The sequence below is a fragment of the Eurytemora carolleeae genome, unplaced genomic scaffold (genome assembly GCF_000591075.1).
Source record: "Eurytemora carolleeae unplaced genomic scaffold, Eaff_2.0 scaffold290, whole genome shotgun sequence".
In the NCBI taxonomy this organism is placed as follows: Eukaryota; Metazoa; Arthropoda; class Copepoda; order Calanoida; family Temoridae; genus Eurytemora; species Eurytemora carolleeae.
Window position 1 is genome coordinate 304149 of NW_019396180.1, and position 12440 is coordinate 316588.

At 31.4% G+C, this 12440-nt stretch overlaps 1 protein-coding gene across 1 annotated transcript; it reads right to left on the reverse strand.

Moving 5' to 3' along the window:
- Positions 1-1793: 1793 nt before the first annotated feature.
- Positions 1794-11870, reverse strand: LOC111697383 (4-trimethylaminobutyraldehyde dehydrogenase). The gene is made up of 8 exons (XM_023467374.1): positions 11826-11870; positions 11227-11339; positions 8683-8763; positions 7579-7640; positions 5794-6027; positions 3825-3909; positions 2160-2232; positions 1794-1962 (listed from the first exon to the last, which is right to left on the reverse strand). Exons 1-8 carry the CDS (start codon positions 11842-11844, stop codon positions 1853-1855), a joined length of 777 nt encoding a protein of 258 aa, XP_023323142.1. The 5' UTR covers positions 11845-11870; the 3' UTR covers positions 1794-1852.
- Positions 11871-12440: the final 570 nt, after the last annotated feature.

A 12440-nucleotide genomic window follows, 5' to 3' on the forward strand; every position in this document is an offset into this window, starting at 1 on the left:
TATTATAAAACTTTATATATATAGATTTTCGTATAAAGGAATTGAGTTTTTGCCACAAACTCAAGTTAACTAAAACCTATATCTAAGTAACTTGATGGTAAAAACCTTCGATATTTCAAACTTATATTATTTTATTTAACAGAATTCATAGTTTGAAATATCAAACGTATAGGGCATTGGGTTCAAAAGATATAGGGAATAGAAAATCAGAGTTTGTGGCAAAGACTCAATTCCTTTGACACTGTTGTATATCAATTTCTTGAGACAGGAACATCAGATAGAACTCTTATGGGTCTTGATCACCTCCAAAAATCTTAGGCTTTAGGCTTTACCCCTTTCATTTTTCCTTTACAGTCCCTTTAAACGTTTAAAAAGTTATACAATATTTTAAATTATATGTTCAAAAATGTCTACAGTACAAATGTAAACGATGGGAAGAAATAAAGTGCTGAACAGAACAACAACAACGAAGGGTTTTCTCTGTCGGAGCCAAATTGTAGCATTTTGAAATATGTCAGACTTTGTAAAGTTTTGGACAATGCTGATCAGAAAGAATCCAATTATGTTTTGCACATACTACAGGGTGTCCCAATAAACTATAGGATGGTATAGGGTGTCCCAATAAACATGGGAATTCAGTGACGAATTCGATATCGTCTTTTTAAACAAGACTTTGATTCAGTATTGTGATACCTACTGAGAAAGCTGTGATCTGTAAGAGTTTCGTCTGCTTTGTTCACATTTTGTTTGTTTACGTTTTGACTGCATACGGTTGTACTTAGTAAAACAAGAAAATTACAGTATACAAACAGAGTAAACTTGTCCGTCTTCACTGTTCATCTTGCGGAGACATTAAAGACACATCCTTACAGTCTTTTACTCTATTCTATAGTCTATTCTCTATGCGTTTAATACGGCCCGGGATTAACGGATTAACGGTTAATTAAGTGGGGCCTTTCTACAAAAATACGACATTTGTCTACAATTTTGTATACAGTATACACAACTTATATAAATTTAATATGATGTAAAATAGAAAGAGGTTTGAGATTTGAGTATTCCCAACTCTATGCTTAGTGTGTCTCGCCTGAGCTGAGTCAGCAACTTTACACAAATTGTAATTCAAGTTAAAAGAGATAAAATCTGAATAAAGATTATAGGGATTCTAGGTTTATGGAACTCAACTTGTCCCTGTATATAGGGATTCTAGGTTTTTGGAACTCAACTTGTCCCTGTATATAGGGATTCAAGGTTTTTGGAACTTAACTTGTCCCTGTGTATAGGGATTAATATGTTTATGGAACTAAACTTATCCCTGTATATTGGGACTTTAGGTTTATGGAACTCAACTTGTCCCTGTATGTAGAGATTCTAGGTTTATCTAACTCTACTTATCCTTGTTTATAGGGATTCTAGGTTTATGGAACTCTACTTATCCTTGTTTATAGGGATTCTAGGTTTATGGAACTCTACTTATCCTTGTTTATAGGGATTCTAGGTTTATGGAACTCTACTTGTCCTTGTTTATAGGGATTCAAGGTTTATAGAACTCTACTAATCCTTGTTTATAGGGATTCTAGGTTTATGGAACTCTACTTGTCCTTGTTTATAGGGATTCTAGGTTTATGGAACTCTACTTATCCTTGTTTATAGGGATTCTAGATTTATGGCACACTCTACTCTCGAAAATAAATCGGGATATTAAATTCGAGATGGGTTTTTCATTGAAACCATTAGAATTTGTAAAACAACTCTAAGCTATCTAAACCATCCTGCCATATTGCTATCTTTTCTTCATGTTTGATATTATTTATGAAACAACTTTAATCTTAAAGATAACATTTTCCAGTGTTTAATGTTCTGTATAGAGTTGACCACAGTCCACATCATTCATCTCCACATAGGTCGTCTTATACTGGGTATAGTGATCAATACCAGCCCAACCATTCTCCCGTCCAATACCTACAGTATAACAAAGAAAATAAAAAGAACTTTTGGATTTGTTTAAAAGATTGTAAATACTTTGAAGGAAAAAGCAAGAAATATTCAAAATATCTTATTAAACTGTATTTTGTGGACATAGAGAAAGGTTATGTAGGTCCATTATTTATGTATCCCAATACCCTCTACTATTTTCCCTTCCCTTTAAAATCCGTTACCTGACATTTTCCAGCCTCCGAATGGAACTTCAGCAGGACTCAAGTTAAAGGTGTTTATCCAGGTAGTTCCAGCCTAATACAGGGATATTCAATGTTTCAGTCTTAATACAGGGATATTCAAAATTCCAGTCCTAATACAGGGATATTCATGATTCCAGTCTTAATGCAGGGATATTCAAGGTTCTAGTCTTAATACAGGGATATTCAAGATTCCAGTCTTAATACAGGGATATTCAAAGATTTTGAGTTGTAAATATTTTTTACGTATTCCTACAAAGACGACATTTACCTCCACCGAATCTTGGAAATAATACCAACTAATTAGAGGACATGTCGTCTTTCTTTTTTCATTTGACACATATGACGTTGTGCGCAGTTGGTCGATTTTTCTGTTGCCATCTATTGTACTTGACAACCTATTTGGGGATATTCAAAATTCCAGTCTTAATACAGGAATATTCAAAATTTTAGTCTTAATACAGGGATATACAAGTTCTAGTCTTAATACAGGGATATTCACGGTTCTAGTCTTAATACAGGGATATTCAAGGTTCTAGTCACAATGCAGGGATATTCAAGGTTCTAGTCTTAATACAGGGATATTCAAGATTCCAGTCTTAATGCAGGGATATTCAAGGTTCTAGTCTTAATACAGGGATATTCAAAGTTCTAGTCATAATACAGGGATATTCAAGGTTCTAGTCTTAATACAGGGATATTCAAGGTGCTAGTCTTAATACAGGGATATTCATGGTTTCAGTCTTAATACAGTCTTTATACACACTTCACTGGATTGTTTCCCTAACATATTGTTACCTAACCATACTTAAAATATTTTATTTTTCAAAAAAATATTTGAATTTATTATTCATTAATCCTTTCTCCTCCCACACTTATATCCACCTACGGTATCAAAGTTACATTCATTTATCTATATTTGAGTAGAAAAAATATTTAAAAATATTTATATTTGTAAATTTCACTGCATAAAATAGCCCTTCAAACCCGGGGGAGGGTGGGATTGTATTTAAATACGGCAACCTTAATTTGAGAGATAACCCTTTGAGCCCGGGTGATATTGTTAATAAATATCCACACCTGGATTTGAGAGATAACCCTATGAGCCCGGGTGATATTGTTTATAAATATCCACACCTGGATCTCAGAGATAACCCTATGAGCCCGGGTGATATTGTTAATAAATATCCACACCTGGATTTGAGAGATAACCTTATGAGCCCGTGTGATATTGTCAAAAAATATCCACACCTGGATTTGAGAGATAACCCTATGAGCCCGGGTGATATTGTTAATAAATATCCACACCTGGATTTGAGAGATAACCCATGAGCTCGGGTGATATTATTAATAAATATCCACACCTGGATTTGAGAGATAACCCTATGAGCCCGGGTGATATTGTTTTTAAATATCCACACTTGGATTTGAGAGATAACCCTATGAGCCTGGGTGATATTGTTAATAAATATCCACACCTGGATTTGAGAGATAACCCTATGAGCCCGGGTGATATTGTTAATAAATATCCACGCCTGGCTTTGAGAGATAACCCTATGAGCCCGTGTAATATTGTTTATAAATATCCACACTCGAATTTCTCTCAACCCTATGAGCATGGGTGATATTGTTAATAAATATCCACACCTGGATTTGAGAGATAACCCTATGAGCCCGGGTAAGATTGTTTGTAAATACTCCTCCTGCTAACCCGAATACTGTATCATTCGCCCTAAAAAAAATTTTTATAAAATTTATTTTTTGCGGGATTATTGATGTATTGGACAAAATTTTTAAATTTTGTTTCGTTCGAATTTTAGACATGAAAAAATAAAATGCAATAAAAATATTCAAAATATATCTTTGGAATATTAAAAAAAAAATGGCGAAACCAAAATTTTTTTGAAAAAATTAAGTTTTTGAAAAATTGCTGGACAAATGTTTATTCCATTGCTTTCCAAAAGTTCATAAAAAAAATCATAGAAAATTGAAATTTGCAAAAATTTTGACAGTTTGGAAAACAAAAGAATAAACATTTTCCAAACAATTTTCAAAAAAATTTTAATTAAAAAATTTTTTTTTTCAATGTTCCAAGAATATTTTTATTTTTCCACATTTTATTTCTTTACGCTGAAATCCGAACAAAACAAAAAAAATTGCAAAATTGTGAAAATGGAAAGGAAAAATGTAAAAGAGGGGAAATTAATACAATGTATCTATAGAATATGCATATTGTAGTGAAATTAATTGAATATTTGCATCTTGTTCACATATTTTATTGTAAATCCGTATTATTATTATATATATATGTTTTATCAGCGCAAAAGGAGATCCAAAGGCATTATTATTCTATGCATGAAGTAAATGAAAGAACACAGGTTTACCCTCTTCTTGCATTGATTAGATCTTGAGATCTTTAGCTAACATAATAAATACATTTCTATGTAGATAGTCGTCATAATAGAATTTTACAGATGTTGGGAAATTTTTGGAAAAAAAAAAATTTTAAAAGTTAAAAAATAAGTCATAATATAAATTACTGATATTCTTTTTAGAAATATTTCAGCAAATCAGGCAATTTTTTGGGGTTTTGATGTTATATGTAATAATTTTTTGACAGTTAAATGGATTGTTGGTAAATTTAAAAAAAAGGAGCCATTATTTTTTATTTTAGAAAATCTGCAAGGAGAAAAAAATGCTGAGAATCTTTTTTCGGCGGTAAAGTCTAGCAATGTTATGAGAGAACTTGATAAAAATGATAAACAGTCCCTTTCTGTTAAACTCTGGACCCACTCTGCTGATGAATGAAAATCCTATTTCCTGAATCCAAACTTCAAGATGGATATCCTGTCTGTACCCGAACCTAGAGCCAGAGGGAGGGAAAGAGGGGGGGGGGGGTGCGGGGACTCATAAATCATTTCTCTTATTCAACTGTCATAATAAAACTTTGTTAAGGAAAAAGTTAAATATACATAGAATATAATTATTTTTGCATCACCGCCGTTCTTTGGAAATTTTAAGTTATAATTTGTTTTCCAGCAAACCTATATTAACAATTTACTTTTTGCGAAAATAACTTTTTCACAAGAAACCAAAGATTAAAAACTGAAGAAAAGCAATTTTTTTCTTCATTATTTTTAGCTTAAGTTAATTCAAATATTTTATTATATTTGACTGCAATATTACAAATATTTTGGTGTTCTTAAAGAAACTGACGTAATTTCAAGTGACCCTCCATGTAAAGATGACAATGCTCGATCGATTCACATCAGCAACCTTAAACGTTTTATCCGATAAAGCATGAACAAGATATAAATGTTTAAAATTTTAAAAACTGATTGTTTTCAATTGTTGTTTTTCTACAAAAGGAAACATGCGCATTTCTAGTGCTGAAAACATATAGAAATGACCAGAATTAAACGCTTTAACCCTAGAAATGATGTGAAGTATCTTTCAAATGTTAAAATAGATCAAGTTTGTGTATCGCGCATTGCCATCATGGAGGATAACTTAAAATAACGCTTTCACATCAACACACGGTTTATTGGGAGGGAGAAAGAATTGATATTTTACACAGGAACTATATCAAAATATATGAAGAAAATGATGCTCGGACCTTTCCACCACCTCCTTCTCAGTATCAAACACTAGAACAGATGCAACCGAACCAAATATCTCCTCCTTTACAGCCTTCATATCATCTCTACAGTTGGTTAGTACTGCTGGAGACAGGAACCATCCGTCCTTGCAGTCCCCCTCCAGGAGAACACGTTCTCCTCCATACTCTAGTTTAGCTCCCTCGGATACTGCAGATCTGATATAGCTTAGAACCTTCAGAGCATGCTCCTCACTGTATCAATATGAGATCTAGTTAATTATAAAGAATATTTTTACAAAACTATAATTTTTCCATCTCTATATCTTGGGATATTTTAAACTATAAATTATGTTAAACCAAAAAGTCTAAGTCTAAGTGGTATATGGCAGAACTGAGTTTGTAATTATTATATAACAGAATTGTTAGAAAGAACTAAAAAGGATTATCTTGCTCGGCTTTTTTCGCGCTTTTTTTATAACGCGCGAATTTACAGAAATTGGCGTTTTAAAAACTAAGGAAAGGATTACTAACAACCACAAAGTCTGGTTTTTAATCTCTAAATCTTTGCCTCCAGTTGGCGAAAATCTCAAACTTTCAAACTTTGACTTTTTGATTCATTCTTTGGAAAAATCAAAGGACACCAAATTTTAAAGTTATGAAAATTAGAAATTTAGTGCTTGAGGAAAGTAATCAGCTTTTTCATTGACGTCAATAGTTCAGGATTATTATCTTTAAAGTTTTGTAAATATTATTAAGTTAATTGCAAACCTCTAGACCCATTAAGATAAAAATGTTTTCTGTGGAAAAAGAAGAAAAATTATTGAATTTTTATTGACCCTTCAAGTTTGATGATAAATGAGTCCCTGAAGAAAAGAAAGAAAAAGAAATACTTTATCCTAATATATCAAACAAAGAATATTTCTTTTGTATATTTCAGATTGCACAGAACAATATTTTATATTGCAAAGTGACACTTAAACAAATCTGAAATTATCATGTAGCATCTAGAAATAAATAACAGAAAAAAATGGAAAAAGTATTAAATACGATTAATATATACTAGCTGAAGGGCCCGGCGTTGCCCGTGGAAAATTTTTTTTTAGAAAAAAATAATTATAAAAATAAAAAAAATGGAAAAAATCGATCTTTTTTAGCTTAAAACACCCCCTGGCCACCCGGCTTATCAACATTGCAATAGTTTGCATGCTCTTTCATTTGGAGGAACTGCGAGACTTAATTTTAATGATCCTCTGCAGTTATAACAGATTCACAACGGTACCTTTAAACCTTCGTTAAATCAAGGTTAAATGATATATTCTTATTTTGATATTTCAAGATAAAGAAAGATGTAAAAACAAAAATGGACATCAAAAGAATTTTATACTTATTCAAATTGTTTTTTATTTATTCCAAAAATGCTTTTATTCTAATTTGATTTTTTTTCTTTTTAATAATGTGTTAATGTGCAAGCTTGAAATTGTGTTAAATAAATGTTATAATATATCTTCTTTTTATTCTAACAATTTAAACCATAATCTTGCAAAGTGGAACATATCAAGGGACTGTTAACTAACTTGAAAATAAGATATTTCAAGGGACTGTTCACTGACTTGAATACAAGATATTTCAAGGGACTGTTCACTAACTTGAAAACAAGATATTTCAAGGGACTGTTCACTAACTTGAAAACAAGATATTTCAAGGGACTGTTCACTAACTTGAATACAAGATATTTCAAGAGACTATTCACTAACTTTAATACAAGATAAAAATATAAATAATCCTTTCTATTTGATCATATTCCTAATAGTGGCTCCTACAGTCGTATCATCTAGTAAAGGATCTCCTATTTTCATATTCTTGGCCTAGAATACGAGTTGGAATATGAATTTTTAAAATATATTTTTCAGTGTTTTTTAAAAGTAATAGATATTAAATATTAGATTTGGTTTACATTAAGATAATTTTGTTTTCATGTAATAAATTGAAATCAATAAAACCAGGTTGGCAAAGGAATGCCGCAAATTACTTCAAAGATCGAAGACGATCTTCAATTCTTAACTGTCAAGAAACATCTGAAATTTGTAAAGTAAACATATAAACATATATAAAAAATATATATAAAAATATTTAGTAGATATATGAAATATACAATAAAAAATATATATTTAAAATATGTAGTAGATATATGAAATATACAATAAAAAATATATGTTTAAAATATGTTCTAGGTATATGAAATATACTATAAAAAATATATGTTTAAAATATGTAGTAGATATATGAAATATACAATAAAAAATATATATTTAAAATATGTTGTAGATATATGAAATATACAATAAACAATATATGTTTAAAATATGTTGTAGATATATGAAATATACAATAAAAAATATGTATTTAAAATATGTTGTAGATATATGAAATATACAATTGTTAACCATTAATTTTAAAACCTCTATAAAATGTCGTCTTATACTGGAATCTCCTGTCGGAGACAGCCAAACCAAATTTTCAGCCCGCAAATTCCATTGTCCTCCTCCGACGGAGCTTAAAATATTTTGTTGTTGTGAAATCATTAAAGTTAAGCAAAATATTTTCATAAGAAGCATAAGTGAATTTCGTTAAATATTCAACTGTAATTTTTCAGAAGTTAAAAAAACGTATTTCAATACTGATCAACAAATAAGTCACCCCTTCTATACTTAAATAATTCGTAAGATTTTTTCTACTATTAACATTNATAAAATATGTAGTAGATATATGAAATATACAATAAAAAGAAATATAAAATATGTAGTAGATATAAGAAATATACAATAAAAAGAAATATAAAATATGTAGTAGATATATGAAATATACAATAAAAAGAAATATAAAGTATGTAAAAGTATTGATGTTTACCTGGAATACAAACTCTTTGATAAATTCTTCGTAAATTCCTCTTTGTACAAACACTCTAGTTCCATTGGAACACACTTCTCCCTTTAATAATGGTAGAGTGTAGAGTGTGGAGTGTAGAGTGTAGAGTGTAGAGTGTAAAGTGTAGAGTGTAGAGTGTAGAGTGTAGAGTGTAGAGTGTAGAGTTTAGAGTTTAGAGTTTAGAGTGTAGAGTGTAGAGTGTAGAGTGTAGAGTGTAGAGTGTAGAGTGTAGAGTGTAGAGTGTAGAGTTTAGAGTTGAGTGTAGAGTGTAGAGTGTAGAGTGTAGAGTGTAGAGTGTAGAGTGTTGAGTGTAGAGTGTAGAGTGTAGAGTGTAGAGAGTGTATTAAGTTAGGATATATATACATATAAAAGCGTTCATTCATTCTACGCACACATTAATATCGTTAAATATGTTTTCCCTGCTAATGTGTCCAAGAGATATCCAAGATGTAGAAACGTATTGAAGGGAACATATCACATATATGTAACCATATTTGGATTCAATGTTTCTTATGACTTTTGGCAGCTTGCATTTAAATTTTAAATTGGCTGAACAGATCTGAGAAAGAACTCGAAATAAGGTTCAAAGAGCAAAACTTTTGAATCTTAAACTCGTAACTCAGCGCGTGTTTGACACTTCATGACCCTCATGAAGATTTAACCTTAGACACCTTAGATTTAAAAAATAAGAGATCGATTATTGCAGTCAATAATCTCGCGATGAAGAAAGAGTTTATATTATTTTGTTTTATAAAAGCACTTGTAAATATTAATAGTTGAATAACTAAATCACGGATGGACAGTTTCACTTCTTTCAAAACGATTTTGATAGTTTCGTTAAAGGGGGTGTTCACGAAAAAGGAAAGGGGGTATAGGCTTAGATCTGTTCAGTTTAGCGTGCAATACCTACGGCTCAGCTACATTTTGCCTGGTCACAATTTGCCTAATCACATTTTGCCTAGTCACAACTTGCCTAGTTCACTCTTGCCTAGGTAACATTTTGCCTAGGTAACATTTTGCCTAGGTAACACAAGAGCATGTTTTTTGCCTATAGCGTTTTTTTAAAACAAATTATGTCAAAAATTAAACATTTTTTCTAAGCTTAATCAGTTAAATTTTACTGAATTAAATGTTATAGAACAATTGAATTGTATCTTGTCCAGCCATTTTAACATTTTTTTATACTCTACAACAGATGAAATATGGTCATATATCAGATATATATATATATTTATAATTACAGTTTACATCATGGAGTATACATAGGTATCATTATTTATCTTATTTCTCAATCACAGCCTTTTCTGTGGTCTTAGCTTTAGTCCTCAGCAGGTTGTTGGTATGGGGCCATGAGTTGGGAATACATCCCTTACCAGGTTTCCAGTAGATATCCTCGTTGTTAGGGTTGCAGTGCAAGAACAGCGCCATTTCTTGGTCTCTGCCCTCTTCCCATCGAAAACATAGGAGAAGTTATTCTTTTCCCTGTAGTTGGATTTACCCCGCATTTGGTAAGCCCTGCAGTTATCATGGGAGCCATTTTCAATGTGTCTTTCGATCTGATTGGTTTATAGAAAATTAAACTATTTTTAAAAATTTGCGAAATAAGTTGCAGATTTTTGAAAAAAATTCTCGGATTGTTGAAAATTTCTTTGTGAAAAAATTATTGACTAGGCAAAAAATTAGCTCTATTGTTACTCTAGGCAAAATGTTACCCTAGGCAAAATGTTATTAGGCAAAATGTTACCTAGGAAAACTGTTACCTAGGCAAAATGTGACTAGGCAAGCTGTGACTAGGCAAGTTGTGACTAGGCAAAATGTGACTAGGCAAATTGTGATTAAGCAAAATGTAGCTGAGCCATACATAGATCTGTTCAGTTTAGCCTGGAATACATGTTCAGTTTAGTCTGGAATACATAGATCTGTTCAGTTTAGCCTGGAATATATAGATGTGTTTAGTTTACCGTGGAATATATAGATGTGTTTAGTTTACCGTGGAATATATAGACCTGTTTAGTTTACCGTGGAATACATAGATCTGTTTAGTTTAGTCTGGAATATATAGATGTGTTTAGTTTACCGTGGAATACATAGATCTGTTTAGTTTAGCGTGGAATATATAGATCTGTTTAGTTTACCGTGGAATACATAGATCTGTTTAGTTTAGCGTGGAATATATAGATGTGTTTAGTTTACCGTGGAATACATAGATCTGTTTAGTTTAGCGTGGAATATATAGATCTGTTTAGTTTAGCCTGGAATACTTAAGTCTGTTTATTTTACCGTGGAATACATAGATCTGTTTACTTTACCGTGGAATACATAGATCTGTTTAGTTTAGCCTGGAATACTTAAATCTGTTTATTTTACCGTGGAATACATAGATCTGTTTATTTTACCGTGGAATACACAGATCTGTTTAGTTTAGTCTGGAATATATAGATGTGTTTAGTTTACCGTGGAATACACAGATCTGTTTAGTTTAGCGTGGAATATATAGATCTGTTTAGTTTACCGTGGAATATTGACCTGAGTGAAAAAGTTTGCCATGAGAGCTCCTTTCACAGCATTCTTCAAGTTTGCATCCTCGAATATAATTAGAGGAGACTTCCCACCCAACTCTAGGGTTACATTCTTTATACCTGGAGTCATAGATTACACAGATTACTCAGATTACAGAGTTTACACAGATTTCACAGATTACGTAGATTAAACAGATTACCCAGATTACACAGATTACACAGATTACACAGATTACAAAGATTACAAAGATTACACAGATTACACAGATTACACAGATTACACTAATTACAGATTGTTTTAAAATTTAAAACTCTTTTTTATTTAATAATTAGTATAACCTTCTGTCCTTTCTGGATTATATGGCCTTTCAAAGTAAGATTTTTAAATTTATTTTTTGGTTTTATTTATATCCCTTTTTACTGTAGGTTAGAACAAAATTTAACAGATTTTTAACTTTTAACTCCGCCAAGGATATACTCTTTAACCTTAATGTTTGTACTTAGCTTTCTATGGTCCGTTGCACCATCCTATACTTGTGGCTTTGAGGAGAGCTTGTTGTTATGATCAAAAGTTGCTAAAATAAGTTCTATCTGTGTAATCTTTTCCTTGAGCCCCAGCAGTCATAATCTTAGATCCAGTCTCAACGCTACCTAAATACATAAATAAAGTTTGGAAACCCGAATTTTAAGTTTAAGAATTGAAAAAAAATTCTAACAAAAAAGTTAAAACCATCTGTCAAGTAAAATTCATTAAATTCTTTTAGGGCGCTTGACGCCCCATCTTCTAGAGATAGTTTAGGATTGTGTCTGTTGCTTTGCTTTTTTCATCTTGCTTCAATAAATAGATTTTCGCGGTTTTTCTAATTTAAGTGGCGAATTTTTAAAAATTATAATAAATGTCGACATTTTTCCGGGCAAAACATTTCAAATTTGACCAGCAATTAACCTTCTCTGGGCTCATTTCAGTTGACACAAAAAATTTGGGCCCGATCGGTTGAGAAGTTTTGGCGTTTTTTTTGCAGCCAAGATAAATTTAGACTTTAATACATAAAACGGATTTCGATTTTTCTAAAAATGAGTTGAGTCTTGGCAACGAACTTAATTGTTCTAATCTCTATATCTTTGCAACCTAATAGTGTATAGGATTTGCAAACACCTACTACTCAGAAAAATACAGCACACCCGGTATCATAGACTTGAACAATTTAAACTGGTTCCCCT